We start from the raw sequence: 21374 nt of genomic DNA, 5'->3' as shown, positions 1-21374 counted from the left end.
TTTAAGAGGTCATCATCTGGTTTGAATTATCCACAGTCCTAGCTAGTTCTGTGTATGAAGCTAGAAGGTGAAAGAGGTCAGGGAAAGTCAAGTCTTCTCCTTGATGGATTATAGCTAAGTGTAGGACTGGCCTTCTGAAAGTAATAACAAACCATGTCTGTGTGCCATTAAGTAAGATTGGCCCCTTAATGAATGCCAGAGTCCGGTTAGTATTTTAAGCTATAACTGGGAATCTGAGAATTTAATAATAATAAAATGCAGGAGATAGGTGCCACATTGTCTAGTTTGAGAGGCCCCAGGTCATAGGTCAGTTTAGGAAATATCTCAAACCTATGTAACTGATATTTTTGAGTAAATGTGTAGAGATAATTAGTTCAAGACAGGGTAATCAATCTATTCTTTACCATCTGGTGAGAAAGGGGGGCTAGAAGGGTTTAGGACCCTATATAAAGGAGAGCAGAAGCAGCTTACATTAGAGAAGGAGCTGAGAAGAGAAGGAGCTGAGACGAGAGAGACAGGAGAAGACAGGAGACGCAGGATCCAGAGAGCTCAGAAGAAGAGACACAGAAGGACAGGACACAGAGAGAGCTAGAGCTGATGTCCTACTTTGTTTGCTGGCAAATAAAGAAGACTTTTCTCTCATTCTGGTGTGTGGTGTTTGACTCCTGAAGTACCACAGATTCTGCTAACAATAGTGGTAATTCCTGCAACACACCTAGACTTCATGTTACAACAAGGTCTCTTCCCTGAGGAATATGGCAACATCTTACTCACCCCAATACCAAAAGACGCCAAGAAAAGCACAAACGATCTCACCAACTACCATCCAGTAACGTCTATCCCACTAGTAGTGAAAATGATGGAGAGTTTGGTGACTAAACAGCTTACAGATTACCTGGACAAGTTCTCAGTATTACATAATTCACAATCAGGATTCCTATCCCACCATAGTACCGAAACTGTCCTAGTCACCCTCCTGGCCAAATTCAAGCACGAGATAGCCATAGGTAAAAGCATACTCCTCCTCCAGTTCTACATGTCAAGCGCATTCGACATGGTAAACCACAGCATACTACTAAGACTACTTGGCCACTTCGGGATTGAAGAAAATGTAATTAACTGGATCAAAGGCTTTCTAACCACCAGAACTTATCAAGTAATATCAAACTCAAACATATCACAACCATGGAAAGCTGTCTGTGGAGTACTTCAAGGATCACCATCATCACCAATACTCTTCAACATGATGATGATTCCACTGGCACAGTCCTTATCCAATCGAGGCTTTAATCCATTCATTTAAACAGATGATGTCACAATCTACATCCCCTTCAGACATGACCTGACAGAAATAACCAATCAAATCAACGATAGCCTGAACATCATGGACTCCTGGGCAAACTCATTCCAACTGAAACTGAACACTGAAAAAACACATTGCCTCATCCTCTCCTCTCAACGTAACAAGCATAAACCGTCAACCATAAATACCCCAGGACACACCCTCCCTACCTCAGACAGCTTGAAAATACTTGGTGTCACACTCGATCGCAACCTTATTCTCGAGAGCCAAGTAAACTCTGTAATAAAGAAAATATTCTACTCAATGTGGAAGCTCAAACGACTAAAACCTTTCTTCCCAAGAGAAACCTTTCAAAACCTAATACAATCAATGGTCCTAAGTCATGCAGACTATTGCAACGGAATCTATGCTGGATGCAAAGAACAACTCACAAAAAAACTCCAGACCGCCCAAAATACAGCAGCCAGATTGATATTCAGCAAAACACGATTTGAAAGTGCTAAACCCCTTCAAGAAAAGCTGCATTGGCTCCCAATCAAAGAACGGATCTTCTTCAAAATCTGCACTCTAGTCCACAAAATTATATACGGCGTAGTCCCAGGATACATGATAGACCTTATAGATCTACCAGTAAGAAACAGAGTCGGATCGTTAAGATCATACCTAAACCTTCACTACCCAAATTGCAAAGGACAAATACAAAACAACTCACATATCCAGCTTCTGCTACATAAGCGCACAACTATGAAATGGCCTCCCAAAAGCGGTGAAAACAATCCATGATCACATGAACTTCAGGAAATCACTAAAACCCAACCTCTTCAAAAAGGCCTACCCCAACGACCCAACGTAAACCTCTTCACCCAGGAACATAACATTACTAATGATCATACTGGACATCAAATAATCTTCATCCCTTCCGATCCTCCGTATATACCTCATTCAATCACTATACAACCTGTATTTGTTATCAACCGACTGGGCAAGCGCCTTTCTATGTAAGCCACATTGAGCCTGCAAATAGGTGGGAAAATGTGGGGTACAAATGCAACAAATAAATAAATATAGGTGCCCCCCTTCACCCATAAGGACTATTGTGATCAGCTGTGTGCAGTGGGTTTTGGGGGGGCTCAGCAGACAAGACAAGGGAGCAATGGCAAGATATGTACCTGGGAACATGTTTTCGAAGTCCACTGCAGAATCCCCTAGGGTGCCCCATTTACCTCCTGGGATGTCTGGGAGACCAGTCTACTAAAAATGCTGGCCCCTCCTATATCCCAATGGCTTTATTTTCTACGTTTTTCACTTGGACTTTTTTTTTTTTTTTTTTTAATGGACCAAAAAACAAAATGACCAAAGCAAAAAACCTTGAAAGAAACAGTATTTCAAAAAACAAAAAATAGGCGTTCTTCTTTTTGGAAAATGAACTTTTTCTTATTCAGATTTTGGACATTTTTTGCAAAACATCTAAAGTCGTACTTGGATGTCGTATCGAAAATGCCCCTCCATGCAGTTTTAAGATAATTTTGGCAGGCACTTTAGGTTGAAGACAGAAATGCCCCAGTGGGTCACAACTCAAGATTCAATATATAGAACAATAGAGAACATACAAGTAAGAACCATTTGCGAGCTAAGATTATATGGACATGAATTTAACATTTGTGCACATGGTGGTTAGGCAGTAAGAGGTATTCTACAAGCTTAGAGTGCAACCTACATGGCATGCAACTGTGAGGGGTACTCATGTGGGTAAGAGTCCTACACTTGTGTGGGTAACTTATAGAATATAAGTTAGGTGCACAAATGCAACATTAATGCGCTAACATTTATTACTACTATTTAGCATTTCTGCCTTTTACATGGCTATGAGATTGTGCCTACATGTTGGCCATGCAAATACTGTCTTAAGCTCCATTCTATAATGGCATCTGGGTGCCCAGATGCCATTATAGAATTCGTGCTCAGTGCCTTGCATTTTGGGGCCCAGACTTGTGGGACGTTTATAGAACTGACCCCTTGAAGTCTTGCAAACATCTAGAAGTTTCAGGAATTCAGCCTGGATCTTCTACTTGTTTAAATGCCTTTCTAATAAGATTTAGCTCAACATATGCAGCCTGTGCAACTGAAATTCAGCATTATCTGTGTCAGTAACATATGCTGCAATGAAAATATAACATTTTTCCACAAAATTTGGCACTATGGGGCTCTTTTATTATAGCGTGTTAAGCAGTTAATACATGACAAGCATGGTAACTTATTGTGTTATTTTACACTAACTGTATATTGTGTTGGGGGCAGAAAACGGAAAGGTAATGGACAGAGAATGGGCATGCAATGCATGCTGCATATTACTTGACACATTCTTTCACTTGTGCAGTCAGGGTGGGGGGACTTTCCACCACCACACTAATTACAAAGAGACTTAACACATGGAAAAGGATACTTCAGTGTAATAATTGCTGAGGACACCCTAGACACAACACCACTTATACCACAGCTGTTGCACTTACTGCATGTTACTTTTTGCTGTTAGATTTGCAAAGCCCCTATATCACTTAACAGCTTGGTATAACTGAAAGACTACATTACCTGTAGGAGTCTAAAGGAACATGGAATTCCTCTTCAGGCCTGACTACTCCAATGGGCTCAAGCAGCTTCACATTCATGACATGCTTATACACTGTAAAAGGGATGGCGAAATGGTTCTTGATCTGTTAAAAAATATATATAGATATTATTGTTCTTGTGATGAAAATATAGGTTAGGAAATAAGTTATTTATACATTTTAAAGCTGTGGCATTTTATCCCACAATATGTATGTGCCCATGCCTGCCTGATATATTTATTAATTTATTATTTATTAGGATTTATGTTCCGCCTTTTTGAAGGAATTCACTCAAGGCGGTGTACAATAAGAATAAATCAAATATAAGCAATAGACAATTACAACAGTGAAATATTCAAATAAGGCAAAGTATGGCATAGTATACTACTTACAATGACAGCACAAAGTATAATAAAACAATTTAATAGACACTGTAGGATATAAGCAAAAATGGAACATTTAGATAGGTAAGAGAGAAAGAAAATAAGGGGACTAACTTAAAGAGAATTGCACATGAGGGCAGAGAGGTGATTAAATATTATCTCAGCTACAATAGGAGTGGATAAACATATCCTGCTGGGGGGTGTGTGTCAATGTTTTTTGGAGAGGGGATATTCCTTGGGAGGACCTTAGTGTCCTTGGAGCTGTGTAGACGGCGATCCTGTTCAAGTACTCAGGGCCATTTCCTTTAAAGGCCTTGAAGATCAGACAGAGTTTTAAATTTAGTCCTGTCTTGTACTGGTAGCCAGTGAAGTTTTTGCAAAAATGGTGTGATGTGGTCACGTCACTTGCAGCCTTCTATTTGTCTTGTTGCAGCATTCTAAATCAATTGGAGCTGGTGCAGATCCTTTGTAGTCAGACAGTTGTTGAGTGCATTACAGTAATCCAGTCTTGATGTTACCATGGCATGCATAATTGGGATAAGATTTGCCTTCTCAATGTAGGAGAGAGGCAGCGTAGTTGTTACAAATAGAAGGTTGCTTAGATTTGGGGAATCAGTGTATCCAATCTAACTGTATTCCAAGGTTCCAGACTTGTGATTTGAGGGGGAGTTCGTACTTCCTAAAAGAGATTTTGATGTCAGTTAAGTGTCTACTTGTGTCAGAGAGCCAGAGAAGCTCAGTTTTATTTGGGTTCAGACAAAGTTTGTTGTGTTTAGCCCATTCTTGAATTGATGTTAGACAAGTAATCAGTTTGCTCAGGACTATAGGTAGATCAGGTTCAATGGGTATGAGTAGCTGCAGGTCATCAGCATAGATGTAGAAATGAGTGTCCATCAACTGAATCAGCTCGGCTAGTGGTTTGATGTAGATATTGCACCACAAAAAAAGCACAAAAGGGCCTCCAGAGCTGGAACAATGGTACAATGTTTAATAGAGTACACCCGACATGGGCCATGTTTCGGCACTCAACTGCGCCTGCCTCATGGGTCAAATACAAATGTTCTACCCAGGTCTTTAAGCAGATAGTACCAAGTACTCTCAGCCGCCGTGCTGAGATTCTGAAAAAAAAAAAAGCTATTTGGCGTTTTTTTTCAGAATCTCAGCATAGCAGTTGAATGTGCTTGGTACAATCTGCTTAAAGACCTAGGTAGAACATTTGTATTTGACCCCTGAGGCAGGTGCAGTTGAGCGCCGACACAGCCCGTGTCAGGTCTACTCTATTAAAGATTGTACCTTTATACCAGTTCTGGAGGCCCTTTTGTGCTTTTTTGTGCTGCTTTACTCTGTGTACTTTTAGACCCTCTCTTTTTTTGCTGCTTGAGGTAGATATTGAACAGAATAGGTGACAGTATCTAATCTTGTGGTAAACCACAGGTCAGTGCCCATGGTAACGATGAGGTGCTGCCAAACATTATCGACAGTGTCAAAAGCTGCTGAGAAATCTAGTAGTACTAACACCGAGGCAAATCCCTTGTCTCAGTTTCTGTGAAGATCATCTAGTAGGTATACGAGAACCATTTCTGTTCCATAACTGGGTCTGAATCCAGATTGACATGGATCTAGCCAGTTTCTCTCTTCTAGCCAATCACTGAGTTGAACAGACTGTTTGTTCTATAAGCTTTCCTAGAAATGGGATGTTGGATACTGGCCAGTGACTTTCAAATTTGTCCTGGTCAAGGTTGTTTTTCTTTAGCAAAGGGTGCACCACTGCCCTTTTTAATGCTGTTGGTAGTTGTCCTTTACAAGCAGAGGAGTTCACAATTTTTGTGGCGATTTCCATGAGGCCCACACTTGCTTGCTGCACTATCTTTGGATGGGCAGGGGTCAAGGGAGCAGTAAGTTGGTCGAAGGTCTCTTATGATTTTGTCAAGGCTCGCCTCTGTTATTGGGTTAAAAGTGTCCCATATGTCTGTGTCTGGAGTTTGTGCGCTCCTGCTTAGCTGATAGGAGATTGGGTGGGACTGCCTGTAAATCCTGGCTGCGACTTAATTTTGCTGGCAAAGTATGCAGCACAATCACTGCAGTTCAGTTCTGACTGGGCAAGCTGGTTCTTTTGTGGGGGTTGCAGTAGGCTTTTACTATATAGAACAGCTGCTTGGTTGAATTGGTAGCTTGTGCAATGCATTGAGAGAAATATTGTTTTTTGGATGCTGTTAAGGCTTGGCGGTACTTTGTCATGTGCTTCCTACAGTTTAGTCTGTCTTCATCCAGGCAAGATTTACGCCATCTCCTTTCTGGCCTTTGCATTTAAGGATCTGAACCTCTGGAAAAAACAAGGTGAGTGTTTGTGAGTGGGGCATAAAACCTTTTTAAGTAGTGCCATTTCTCTAAGGTCTTGGCTAAGTGTGTATTCCAAATGTCAACCTGTTCTGACACTGTAGGTGTCTTTTCATCCACATAAGGATAGTCCAAGGCCTCTAGGAAATTCTCAGTGGTCAACTTTTTTTTTTTTTGTATCTGATCTCCTTCCAAACTCTGGGAGGTGCCATTTGTTTCTGGTGGTCATTTTAAGAGAAGAGTTAACATGGCAGAGAAGTATATAATTTAACCTAAGTCGATATATCCCCAAGAATATTTGTACTGGAATTCCTTGTAAGCTGCTGTACACAATCAACGTCAAAACACCATCCATGATGGGTACAGCAGAAAAGTACAGAAATTTATGTGCTGTGATATTACTTTCAAATCACCCGATGACTTGTTTTTTCCAAGAGTCATCCAGCTTTCAGCCTTTAGGCACGATTTGTACTTGTGTGAACAAAATGAATAAACAAAGAGACTATCTAAACTGCTAACTTTCAGTACTTTTCCAATACCTGGATCAGTGTCAGAGCTCTATAGGGTTTATGATGTTTAATACTAATTCATTACTGTTTTAGCAGTTCACTTTGGTAATTTTTAGATGTGATAAATTTGTAGAAGGTTCTAAAGAGTACAATGATCAGAAGAATCAAATTAACATAAAACATGTACTATTACTTTCCCTTAATTTTAACATTTTTATCATTTGTATGATACAGTAGGCCATTTTAGGGTTCTTTTACTAACATGTGCTAACGTTTCACAGTTACTGCACAGTATTTACAAATCTGTAGTTATTTTTCCAGCATCTGCCCATGCAGTTCACATCAAGTAAATATACTTACAGGGCAATTCTGTAACAGGGGACCTAGAAGGAGGCTGCTATATTCTATAAAGGAACATAGGCACTTACGGGTCCTTTTACTAAGGTGTGCCGAAAAATGGCCTGTAGCAGCGTAGGCACAGGCCCAGGGCGCGTGCCGATCCATCCCCCCAGCGCGCCTGTTAAAAAGGCCTCCCCCTCTACCACTTTGCACTTCTTCATATTAAATTGTAACTGACAAACATTTGACCATTCTTCTAATTTTTGTAGATCTCTTCTCATGTTGTCCACTACCTCCAGAAGTCCACTTTGTTGCAAATCTTGATGTTGTCCTCAAAAAGGCAAACTTTTCCTTCTAACCCTTCAGCAATGTTGCTCACAAATATGTTGAATAGAATTGGTCTCAGTACTGATCCCTGAGGCACTCCACTACTCACTGTTCTATCCTCTGAGTCAACTCCATCTATTACCACCCTTTGCCGTCTGTCAGTCAAACCAGTTCCCAATTCAGTTTACCATTATGTCCGAACTTTAGCCTGCAGAGTTTATTTATGAGATTCATATTAGGGACTGTGTCAAAGGCCTTACTGAAATCCAAGTAGACATCTAGCACATGTCCACTATCCAATTCTCTGGTCATCCAAAGATTGATAAGATTCGTTCGGCATGATTTTCCTTTGGTGAAACCATTTTAACTTGGATCTTGTAAACTCACTGAATTCCAGGAAACTCGCTATCCTTTTCTTGAGCAGCATCTCCATTACATTTCCACCCGCTGAAATAAGGCTTACCGGCCTATAGTTTCCCACTTCTTCTCTGTCTCCACTTTTGTGAAGAGAGACCATATCCACTCTTCTCCAATCCCACAGAACCTCCCCCATCTCCAAGGATTAATTAAACAAATCTCTAAGAGGGCCCACCAAAACCTCTCAAACCTCATTCAAGATTCTGGGCCCCATGGCTTTGTCCACTTTCAGTTTCTCATCTATGTTAAACACCGTGCACTAGAGAAAATATTTCAGAAGGAACAAAAAAATAGAAAGATCCTAAAAAGGTAAATGAGCATATTTTAATACACAAGAGTTATCAGAACCATTAACTGTAAGAAACAGAACAATGCCGAGATAGAAGGCGGCCCTAACTGGACCTAATGGCACCCCAGCAAGGCCAAAGGATAGGACCATGGGCAACATCCCCTTAGCTGGTATCCCCACAGACTAATATGTGTATTAAAAACCTCTAAGAAGATCCTACCACTACAGCTGAAGCATAGAGCACTGCTGGCATATCTTCTGATCAGATGCACTGGCATTTCCCAAGTGGTCGCCCATTTTATATGCCCCTTCCAACAACCCTGCTTAGAAGGAAAGATCTGCAAGTCAAGGTGGACATTTTGCTTTTGAATATCTTATTATGGGACCATAAAGAAACATCAGTAATAGAAGGATTAAATCATACTTAACAAAAAATCCTGAAAATTACATTAGCATAGTGCCATGGCATAAATACCTCTGATTAAAGACTGAAAGGTGAAATAAACTGACTCTTCCTATATTAATTTTGAAAATTTTTATTTACAAAAAATGTTTACCTGCAGAGGAGATCGTACAGTAATAACTTTATTGCCTTCTGTTGCATCTATCTGTATTAGGACAGAGTCTGAGTGCTCAGCAAGAGGACTACGGACATTGTACAATCGGCGTCCAGATTTTGCAAAAGGGATATTTGCCACTTCTGTATATCCCTGGGGAACTAAAAACAAAAATATATTTGGAGATACATTAAAGAATGTGCATTGTTCATGTAATAGTAATAATAATAAATCACTATCTGTCAACTACCAAAGGCTGCTCTGACCACATCCCGCACAGCTACCTCTGAATATCCTAGGTTTTCGAGAAGGACTCAATCTTTGGAGCACCAAACCCTGCCAAGAGCTATGCAAAGTTATGATAATAATAATAATGATGATTTTCTAACTATTGATGCAAACTGTATTCTTCTTAGAGAAAATCTTTGGGCGCAAGGATTTACACCAACTTAAACCTGGCATAAATCCTGGTGTTTAAGTTAGGCACGAATCCCCAGTATTCAATACTACTACATCTATCTTGCCAACAAGGGTTTTGCCACCAAGTATTAGGTCTTGTTTGCCAGAGGGATTAAATACTTATTTCCCTCTGCAGAATGCAAATAAATTCATATACTTTCCACAATGTGATTTTCCGGATTTAATTTGTGATGTGCTATCTCTCACTGTTACCAATAACCTACCCTTCAATTATGGGCTGCTCATGTCTTTGTCAGTGGGCAAACTTACAAAATCAGCAAGGGATCAAATACTTATTTCCACCACTGTAGGTTGTTTCATTGCTTTGTAGCCATCTTACTATTTAGGAATTCGTTGTACATATCAAGTTTTTTAATTTATCATTTTTGTCCCCACCACTTCCATCAAGTATTCCATTCCACATATCCACTATCCCTTCCACAAAAAAGGTTTTCCCGAGGTTGCTCCTTGTGTACCTCCATGTGACACACAGTCCTAATATTTCCTCTCCGACTAGACCGGCTGAAATGGGCATCTCCATCAACATCCTGACAGCACTTTCTGCTAAGAGACATTCGGCCTCATTACCTCTCGCCTTGACAACTGCTACCTACTCCTCACTGGCCTCCCACTTAGCCATCTATCCTCCCTTCAATCCGTTCACAACTCTGCTGCACGTCTTATATTCCGCTTGAACCGATATACTCATATCACCCCTCTCCTCAGGTCACTTCACTTGGTTCCAATCAGATACCGCATACAGTTCAAGCTTCTCCTTCTTACCTACAAATACACTCAGTCTGCAGCCCCTCATTACCTCTCTACCCTCATTTCCCCTTACGTTCCCGCCCGTAACTTCCGCTCACAGGACAAATCCCTCCTCTCAGTACCCTTCTCCACCACCACCAACTCCAGGCTCCGCTCATTCTGCCTCGCCTCACCCTATACTTGGAATAAACTCCCTGAGCCCTTACGCCAAGCCCCCTCCCTACCCATCTTCAAATCTTTGCTCAAAGCCCACCTCTTCAATGTTGCTTTCGGCACCTAACCTTTATACATTTCAGGAAATCTAGACTGCCCCAATTTGACTGCCCCTATTTGACTGACTGTACATTTGTCCTTTAGATTGTAAGCTCCTTGAGCAGGGACTGTCCTTGTATGTTAAATTGTACAGCGCTGCGTAACCCTAGTAGCGCTTTAGAAATGTCAAGCAGCAGTAGTAGTATTATAACGTCCTCACTTTTGTTTTCCATTCCTTTCCTAATAATATCTAACATTCTATTTGATTTCTGGGCTGCTGCAGCACACTGAGCAGAGCATTTCAACATAACAACGACACCAAGATTCTTTTCTTGGTTGGTGACTCCTAACGTGGAACCTTGCATTACGTAGCTATAGTTTGGGTTCCTCTTTCCCACATGCATCACTTTGCACTTGCTCATATTAAACGTCATTTGCCATTTGGATGCCCAATCTCGTAAGGTCCTCTTTTAATTTTTCACAATCCCCTCGCGATTTAACAACTTTGAATAACTTTGTGTCATCAGCAAATTTAATTACCTCACTAGTTACTCCCATCTCTAAATCATTTATAAATATATTAAAAAGCAGTGGCTCCCAGCACAGACCACTGAAGCACTCCACTATCTAACCTTCTCCATTGAGAATACGACCATTTAACTCTACTCTCTGTTTTCTATTCTTTAACCAGTTTTTAATCCACATTAGGACACTACCTCCTATCCCATGACTCTCTAATTTCCTCTGGAGTCTTTCATGAGGTACTTTTGAAAATCCAGACACACAATAAGGATGCTTTGTAGCAATGTTGACAGGTAGGCATGTGAAAATCAAGTGAATGTCCTGGAGTGGTCCAGTGAAATCCCAGACCTGGATCCAACAGAAAACCTGTGACAAAAGACTTAAAGACTACAATCCGCAGACTATTTCCAGTCACCTTAAAACAGCATAAGTTATTCTGCCATGAACAAAAGGCAAAAATAGCATTATCCAGCTACACAAAAAATTGGTTGACGGTTATTCTAATGACATGAAGTGCCTCAACATGGGCATCTACAAAAGTAGTGAGTCAAAGGGTATGAACTATTCTTAATTACTTTTTGAATATTTCTATAATTGTTCTTTCAAGTTGGAAGTGTAGAGAATATTGTATAGATCAGTCAAATTATTATTTTAATGTACGTTATCTTTCCCACTAAACCCTCCTCTCCTCTCCTCTCATTCTCTATCTCTGTGGATAACACTGTCATCTACCCTGTTTCATCAGCTTGTATCCTTGGGGTCATCTTTGACTCCTCTCTCTCTTTCTCGGCACATATTCAATAAACTACATAAGTACATAAGTGAATAAGTATTGCCATACTGGGCCAGACCGAAGGTTCATCAAGTCCAGCATCTGGTTTCCAACAGTGGCCAATCCAGGTCACAAGTAACTGGCAAGTTCCCAAAACAGTACAATACATTTTACGCTGCTTATCCTAGAAATAAGCAGTGCAATTTCCTCAAGTCCATTTTAATAATGGTCTATAGACTTTTCCTTTAGGAAGCCATCCAAACCTTTTTTAAACCCAGATAAGCTAACCATCTTTACAATATTCTCTGACAACAAATTCCAGAGTTCAATTACACATTGAGTGAAGAAAAAATTTCTCCGATTCATTTTAAATTTACTACTTTGCAGCTTCATCACGTGCCCCTAGTCCTAGTATTTTTGGAAAGAGTAAACAAACGATTCACGTGTACCTGTTCCACTCCACTCATTTTATAGACCTTTATCATATCTTCCTTTAGTCATCTTTTCTCCAAGCTGAAGAGCCCTAGCCATTTTAGCCTTTCCTCATAGGGAAGTTGTCTCATCCCCTTTATCATTTTCATCGTCCTTCTCTGTACCTTTTCTAATTCCACTATATCTTTTTTTGAGATGCGGTGACCAGAATTGAACACAATATTTGAGGTGTGGTCGCATCACGGAGCGATATAAAGGCATTATAATATTCTCATTTATGTTTTACATTCCTTTCCCAGTACCTAACATTCTATTTTCTTTCTTAGTTGCTGCAGCCCACTGAGGGTTTCAACATATCATCAATGCCGCCGCCGCCGCCACCTAGATCCCTTTTCTGGTTGGTGACTCCTAACATGGAACCTTGAATTATGTAGCTAAAATTCAGGTTCCTCTTTCCCACATGCATCACTTTGCACTTGCTCACATTAAACGTCATCTGCCATTTAGATGCCCAGTCTCCCAGTTTCTTAAGGTGCTCTTGAAAAATTTCACAATCCTCTTGCGATTTAATAACTTTGAATAACTTTGTGTCATCAGCAAATTTAATTACCTCACTAGTTACTCCCATCTCTAGATCATTTATAAATATGTTAAAAAGCAGCGGTCATTTCTTTCTCTACAATATCAACAAAATTTGTCCTTTCCTTTCTGAGTACTACTACTACTATTTAGCATTTCTATAGCACTACAAGGCGTACGCAGCGCTGCACAAACATAGAAGAAAGACAGTCCCTGCTCAAAGAGCTTACAATCTAATAGACAAAAAATAAATAAAGTAAGCAAATCAAATCAATTAATGCGAACGGGAAGGAAGAGAGGAGGGTAGGTGGAGGCGAGTGGTTACAAGTGGTTACGAGTCAAAAGCAACGTTAAAGAGGTGGGCTTTCAGTCTAGATTTAAAGGTGGCCAAGGATGGGGCAAGACGTAGGGGCTCAGGAAGTTTATTCCAGGCGTAGGGTGCAGCGAGACAGAAGGCGCGAAGTCTGGAGTTGACAGTAGTGGAGAAGGGAACAGATAAGAAGGATTTATCCATGGAGCGGAGTGCACGGGAAGGGGTGTAGGGAAGGACGAGTGTGGAGAGATACTGGGGAGCAGCAGAGTGAGTACATTTATAGGTTAGTAGAAGAAGTTTGAACAGGATGCGAAAACGGATAGGGAGCCAGTGAAGGGTCTTGAGGAGAGGGGTAGTATGAGTAAAGCGACCCTTGCGGAAGACGAGATGGGCAGCAGAGTTTTGAACTGACTGGAGAGGGGAGAGGTGACTAAGTGGGAGGCCAGTAAGAAGCAGATTGCAGTAGTCTAAACGAGAGGTGACAAGGGTGTGGATGAGGGTTTTGGTAGAGTGCTCGGAAAGAAAGAAAGGGGCGGATTTTACGGATGTTGTAAAGAAAGAAACGACAGGTCTTGGCAATCTGCTGGATATGAGCAGAGAAGGAGAGAGAAGAGTCAAAGATGACCCCAAGGTTTCGAGCTGAGGAGACGGGGAGAATGAGAGAGCCATCAACAGAAATAGAAAACGGGGGGAGCAGGGAGGTGGGTTTGGGGGAGAAAATGAGAAGCTCGGTTTTGGTCATATTTAATTTCAGGTGGCGTTGAGACATCCAGACAGCAATGTCAGACAAGCACGCTGAAACTTTGGTTTGGATGCAAGGTGAGATATTAGGGGTAGAAAGGTAGATTTGGGAGTCATCAGCATAGAGATGGTTGGAAAAGCCATGGGATGAGATTAATGAACCAAGGGAAGAAGTGTAGATAGAAAAGAGGAGGGGAACAAGAACAGAACCCTGAGGTACGCCGACAGGCAGAGGGATAGAAGTAGAAGAGGATCCACCAGAGTGAACACTAAAGGTGCGGAGGGAGAGGTAGGAAGAGAAACAGGAAAGGACAGAGCCCTGGAATCCAAGTGAGGACAGGGTATCGAGAAGTATGCTGTGATCAACAGTGTCAAAAGCAGCGGAAAGATCAAGAAGAATGAGGATGGAATATTGACCTCTGGATTTAGCCAGTAATAGGTCATTGGAGACTTTAGTAAGCACAGTTTCGGTTGAGTGGAGAGGGCGAAAACCAGATTGTAGTGGGTCAAGAATAGCATGTGAGGAGAGAAAATCAAGGCAGCGGCGGTGAACAGCACGCTCAAGTAATTTGGAGAGAAAAGGAAGGAGGGAGATGGGTCAGTAATTAGAGGGACAAGTAGGGTCGAGTGAAGGCTTCTTAAGGAGAGGTGTGACCACAGCATGTTTAAAGGCAGCAGGGACAGTCGCAGTGGAAAGTGAGAGGCTGAGAATGTGACAGATAAAAGGAATAATAGCAGGAGAGATGGCATTAAGAAGGTGGGTGGGAATGGGATCAGAGGAACAGGTGGTACATTTTGAGGAAGAAAGGAGAAGTCTAGTTTCCTCAATAGTAACTTCAGGAAAGGAGGAAAGGGAATGAGGGGAAGGAGAGAGAGGGGAACCGACTAGTGGAGGGAGAGGTGGTGAGGTAGAGAAAGCAAGGTTTATCTTTTGAACCTTGTTATGAAAGAATTCACTAAGGGTCTGAGGAGATAATGAAGGGGGAGTTGGGGGGGGGGCACCTTGAGGAGAGAGTTCAATGTGGTGAAGAGAAGTTGAGGATTAGAGCCAAGAGAGTTGGTCAGTTGGATAAAATAATCCTGTTTGGCACGTGAAAGAGCAGATTGGAAGGAGGTCAGCATGAACTTAAAGTGTAAGAAATCAGCAAGGGCCCAAGATTTCCGCCAGAGGCGTTCGGCGGAGCGGGTACAGGAACGTAGGTAGCGGATATTAGAAGTCAGCCAAGGTTGGGGTTTTGTACGCCTTACAGGGCGGGTCATCAAAGGTGCAAGAGTGTCTAAGGCAGAGGATAGAGTATTGTTGTAAGATGAAACAGCCTCGTTGACAGACGTGGATGGTGCCACAGTAGAGAGGAGGTTTGAAACATGGGAGGATAGAGATGAAGGGTCAATATCGTGAAGATTCCTAGATAAATTAGATAAGATAGGACGGGACTGGGAGGGAGGAGATTTAAGTGTGACAGTTATAAGATGGTGATCAGAGGAGGGAAGATCAGAAGCAAGGAAACTAGAGGGTGAACAGTTGGAGGAGAAGATGAGATCAAGACAGTGACCATTTTGATGAGTGGGGGAGGTGGAGCATAGTTGGAGATTAAAGGAGGACGTTAAAGCGAGTAACTTGGAAATATAAGAGTTGGAAGGATCATTAGCAGGAATATTAAAGTCACCAAGGATGAGAGAGGGGGAGGAAGGATCATGGAAGAAGGCAAGCCAGGCGTCAAAGTCACTGAGAAAGGATGAAAGGGACTTATCAGGGGGACGATAAATGACCCCTATGCGAAGAGGCAGAGGAGAGAAAAGGCGGATAGAGTGGACTTCAAAGGAGGAAAAACAGTGAGATTGAAGTGGAAGAAGGGGTTGAAATCTGGAGGAGGGAGAGAGAAGTAGCCCAACACCGCCCCCACGGCCAGCAGGGCGAGGAGTAAGTGAAAATAGATAACCACCATGGCACAGGGCTGCGACTGAAGCAGAGTCATCAGGTCAGAGCCAGGTTTCTGTTATGGCAAGCAGATGGAGGTGAGGCGAGATAAAGAGATCCTGGACATAGGCGAGTTTGTTACAGATAGAGCGGGCATTCCATAGGGCGCAAGAGAAGGGCAGAGAAGAGGAGGGGAGTAGAGAAATAGAGAAATAGAGATGAGGTTAGAGAGGTCGCGGTGAGATCTGTAGAGTTGGGATATTAGTTGGTGAGGGGGGCCAGGATTAGGATTGATGTCACCGACTGAGAGTAAGAGAAGGAGTAAAAGAGAGTGGAGGAGAGTAGGAGAGGTGTGGCCACGAAGGCGTCGAAGGCGAGAGGTATTTAGGTGGAATGGGGAAGGCAAAATGGACGGAAGAAAGAGGCGGAGATTAAAAGCCAAGAGGGAGGAAGAGGGTAGGAGAGAAGGTGAGGTGATGAAGTCGATGGATGGGCAGTGAGTTCCTGTAGCGGAGAGAGGTAGGGGGTGAGGGAAAAGATTAGGAAGGGACAGGGCTAGGAAGAGAATGTGAATAGGGGCCATAAATGACTGAGGTACTTTAGCAACTGGGAAGAAGATTAGATGTAAGAGAAAATGCCCTGCACACCTAATGGCGCGCGGCACCTAGAGCGGAGGCCGAGTGGATCGGAGTGGACCTGGGTGTCACCCCGGAGAAGGCTGTAAGGATATGCAGATGAGCTGCAAGTCCTCCACAGCACCTGAAAGGCAGCCAGTGGTAGAGCTGGGCACCTCTTTTCCGCTGGTGTCACTATGCTCATATTAGCCCTCTCCTCAAATCACTTCATTGGCTCCCTATCTGCTTCTGCATATAGTTCAAACTCCTCTTATTGACTTACAAGAGTATTCACTCTGCAGTTCCTCAGTAGCTCTCCACATTTAGCTTTCTCTACTCCTACCCAGGAACTCCATTCATTGGGTAAATCTTGGTAAATCTCTCTTATTACTACTACTACTATTTAGCATTTCTATAGCGCTACAAGGCGTACGCAGCGCTGCACAAACATAGAAGAAAGACAGTCCCTGCTCAAAGAGCTTACAATCTAACAGACAAAAAATAAAGTAATCAAATCAATTAATGTGTACAGGAAGGAGGAGAGGAGGGTAGGTGGAGGCGAGTGGTTACAAGTGGTTACGAGTACCCATCTCCTACACTGCTAGCTCCAGACTATGTTCCTTTTATCTTGCTGCATCATATGCCTGGAATAGACTTCCTGAGCTAGAACTTCAAGCTCAGTCTCTGGCTGTCTTCAAATCTGGGCTAAAAGTCCACCTTTTTGATGCTGCTTTTAACTCCTAACCTATTCAACTTGTTCAGTACCCATGTCTGTTTTATCATTCCCACCTTAGTAATTCCCATATCCCTTATTTGTTCTGTTAGACTGTCCTGATTAGATTGTAAGCTCTGTCGAGCAGGGACTGTCTCTATGTTCAAGCACTTTGTACATCTAGTAGAGCTATAGAAATAGTAGTAGTATTTTTAGAGAGAGGAGAATGGGAAAAATGCACAAGAATGTGAAGACTTTTACAAGGCTCTGTTATCGTACTCTTTAGAGTCCTGTTTCAAAGAAATAGTTCCATCAATTACACAACAGAACACAGCCTCCTTTAGGACACAGAAACTCTCAAAACAAATTCATTAACTAAGTTGCATTCTATATATTGTATTTAAAAGGATACATTTATTTTACTAGAAAAATAATGATATCTAAGATATTAATACACAGTACAAAACAAAGAGACACTACCTATACTGAGAGTAAGCCAATCACTTTCTTGATGGTGTAATGTAGAACACTTATGTCGCTGTGGAGTTTCTGAAGCACCGTACTCTAGCTCCAACATCTGGTCTATACCCAAGTCATAAATATTAGCTTGCACAGATGAGCCCATCACACAGAGATTGCAGGTATTTTGAACCACAAGTGGAACACCCAGTGCATTTTTCACTGTCAGTGGAGTTCTGTCTTTTAAGGAGTAGTCAAATGTTGATGCAGTTCCTTCTGAAAAAGCCTTTAAAATAAAAAAAAAAAATTGAAAACATAGGAGAACCATTTAAACATAATATTTATTAAAACCTGAATAACACAGTTTAATTTGTTGGATGAAGTTTCATTTGCCCCATTTGAATTCTCTGTGTGCATAACCAACGTCTGCATGCATTTTTAAAAATGATGACAGAGTAACAAAACAACAGAAGTCAAATGAGAGCATTTGTTAGAATAAACATGCCAGCCTCATTAATGCATTATTGCTCAAGAGGTAAAACCTGCCTTGAAAAAACAAGTCCCTTATATTTTTAGGGAAATATAACTGTGCATCCCTGATTTCTAGGTCTGATGCCACAAAGTTATGTATCACTCCTGTTTTAATAAAAGTATTCACGTTCTATATGCACTAAATAATTGGTGCTCTCAGTGACTAGTACAACAGCCAACTATGACCAATTTTTATTTTTTGTTTGGTGTGCAAGCCAACTATTTATACTGGATTATAATATTTAGTAATAAAAAGATAATGCCTATAAATGGGTTAGTTCTATGCATACCAGGGCTGGATTCTTTACAAGACCTAGTGGGTAATGGAACTCATGCAGGATAGGCCATACTTAGTGCTTAGAAAGGGGGGGGGGGTGTCTCTGATGTTACAGGGGGTGATCATCTGACATTCAGTAATCACTGGATCATGTGGTTCAATATGAAGACAGGTGTGGAGAAAATTTGTTCAAAAGTGAAAGCTCTAGACCAGTGTTTCCCAAGTCCAGTCCTGGAGTACCCCTTGCCAGTCAGGTTTTCAGGATACCACAATGAATATGTATGAACTTGATTTGCATACACTGTCTACTATATGCAAATCTCTCAAACATATTCATTGTGAATACCCTAAAAACCTGACTGGCAAGGGGTACTCCAGGACCCAATTTCGGAAACAATGCTCTAGACTTCACATAAACTAACTTTGTTGAGATGGTAGTTGTTAGCTGGATGGAAACATCTGGAAGAAGGAGGAAAGCAGTGAGCAAAACTGAAAGGAGCTATTTTAAGGGTAACAAACCTTTCTGTAAGGAGAATAAATAAAAGAGTAAAAGAAGGCCACTTTGGTTCTCAAAAGTAATAGTTGAAAAGATAAGGAAAAAGAGGTTAGCCTTTATGAACTATAAGAGATCACAGAAAGAGGAAGGCAGGCAACAATATTTGGAGAAGCAGGTAAAGTAATCAGCAAAGAAAAATGCAAACGGAAGAAAAGATAGCCTATATGGTAAAATATGGAGACAAGACATTCTTAGATATGTTAGTGACAGAAAGAAGTGTAAAAGAGGTATTGTGAGACTCAAGGTGGCGGGGAGAAATATGTAGAAGGTGATATGGACACAGCAGAATCAATTAGTTATTTATGTTCTGTGTTTACAGATAAAGAGCTGGGAGCAGGATCACAGAAGACAAACACAAATAGGAATTAAGTGTGGTAGACCCTGAACGATTTTCAGAGGACTGTGTTCATGAGGAGTTAGCTAAGCCAAAGGCAGACAAGCAATGGGGCTTGATGGTACACATCCGAGGGTACTGAAGGAACTTAGAGGACGCTCTGGCAGCTCTGCTGTCTGACCTTTTTAATGCTCCTCTAGAGTCAGGATTAGTCTTAGATGACTGGAGAAGGGTGGATGTGGTCCCTTTCCATAAAAGCAGAAGTATGGAGGATGTTGGGATCTACAGACCAGCTAGTCTGACCTCTGTGATAAGTAAATTAATAGAAACACTTCTAAAACAGAGCAGTGAGCTTTCTGGAATCCAACAGATTGCAGGACCCAAGGCAGCATACTTTCATGAGAGGCAGGCCTTGCCAGACAAATTTGATTAATTTCTGTGATCAGGTGATCAGAGAATTGGATTTAGGGAGCGCGCCAGATGTGGTGTACTTAAGTTTTAGCAAAGCCTTTGACACAGTTCCACATAGACAACTTATAAATAAGCTGAGTGCCTTCGGTATGGGCCCTAAAGTGACTGGTTAGGTTAGAAACTGGTTGAGTGGAAGATGACAAGTGTAGTAGTAAATGGAGCTCACTCTGAGGAAAGAGATGTCCCGCAAGGTTCAGTTCTTGATTTGGTTATTTTTAACATTTTTATAAACAATATTTTGGAAGGCTGTCTGGAGAGGTTTGCCTCTGTGGATACCAAAATCTGCAATAAGGTAGACACCCCTGATGATTTGAAGTGGATAACATGAGGAAGGTTCTAGAAAAGCTTGAAGAATGGTCCAGAATTTGGTGGCTAAGATTTAATGGTAATAAATGCAGGGTCATGCATTTGGGCTACAAAACCCCAAGGGAGCAGTACAGTTTAGGGGTTGAAGTACTTTTGTGCATGAAAGAGGAGCGGGACCAGGGTGTGATCATATGTGATGATCTTAAGGTGGCCAAACAGGTAGAAAAGGTGACAGCAAAAGCCAGAAGGATGCTTGGGTGCATAGAGACAGAACAGCCAAAGAGGTGATAATGCCTCTGTAGAAGTCTTTGGTGAAACCTCATTTAGAGTACTGTGTACAATTCTGTAGACTGCACCTTCAGAAACATGCATACTTCTCTAAAGACTATCAATCCAGTGGACAGTCACCAAATGTAAAATTTTCCATTGGATGACCAGCAATCAGTTGTTGTAAGGACATGTCTGTTCACCAAGAACTGCAACCAGCTTCAGCTTCATCTCCACTTCAAAGTGACCCAATATTACTGTTCTGTTTGGCTGGAGATTAGTTCAACAGACTCAGGCAATTCCAGTGTTCTCATAGGCTATATTCAGTGAACATCAAAATTTAAGATGAGATGATGCACTATATGCGTGATGAAACTTGCATTAGAAAAATCCTGTTTGAGGTTGTACTATTTGGTTTGATTTACTGAGGGATTGTCATTTACGTCTCCCTTTTGCTTTTATTTTTACTGCAAGTATCAGATGTAACTGAGAAAAAGTAGTAAAAATTGGTGAAATTATTACTTATTACAAATGTTTCCTGTACTACTTTATAAGTGAAAGAGACAAAACTTTTACTTAAGTAGAGTAACTAGCTACATTTACTTAGTCACTATATAACAGTGGCCCCTCTCTTTATGTCAATTAATTGACTCCCTAATCATTTCAGCATACAATTCAAATTCTCTTGTTGACTTATAAGTGCATTCATTCTCCAGCTCCTCAGCATCTCTCCCTTTACCCCTCACCCCAGGAACACCATTCACCGGGCAAGTTTCTCTAATGTGTACCCTTCTCCTCCACTGCCAACTCCAGACTGTTCCTTTTATCCTGCTACACTGTATGCCTGGAATAGACTTCCTCAGTCGATACATTGTGATAAGTAAGGGGGTGTCCTATAGGGTGTAGACCACTAGAGGGCGCTAGAAGAAAGTGGAGGTCGCTAGGACCGGGGAGAGCCCTGGGAGGCCCACAGGTGCAGCAGATTATGGGCTGGGTCCTGGGTGGCTAATTAACCACTTTATAC

At 41.6% G+C, this 21374-nt stretch overlaps 1 protein-coding gene across 1 annotated transcript in view; it reads right to left on the bottom strand.

The window, feature by feature from the left end:
- Window positions 1–21374, bottom strand: part of VPS13C (vacuolar protein sorting 13 homolog C) — a 992635-nt gene that overhangs the window by 390768 nt on the left and 580493 nt on the right. Inside the window, exons 55-57 of the mRNA XM_030188422.1 lie at window positions 17630–17894; window positions 9068–9228; window positions 3893–4014 (exon numbers count right to left, since the gene is read on the bottom strand). Coding sequence (XP_030044282.1) covers window positions 3893–4014; window positions 9068–9228; window positions 17630–17894 — 548 coding nt within the window. The remainder of the gene's footprint in view (window positions 1–3892; window positions 4015–9067; window positions 9229–17629; window positions 17895–21374) is intronic.

The sequence above is a fragment of the Microcaecilia unicolor genome, chromosome 1 (assembly GCF_901765095.1).
Source record: "Microcaecilia unicolor chromosome 1, aMicUni1.1, whole genome shotgun sequence".
Lineage (NCBI taxonomy): Eukaryota > Metazoa > Chordata > Amphibia > Gymnophiona > Siphonopidae > Microcaecilia > Microcaecilia unicolor.
The sequence above is the reverse complement of the archived record's forward strand: the minus strand, read 5'-3'. Positions and strand labels throughout refer to the sequence as shown.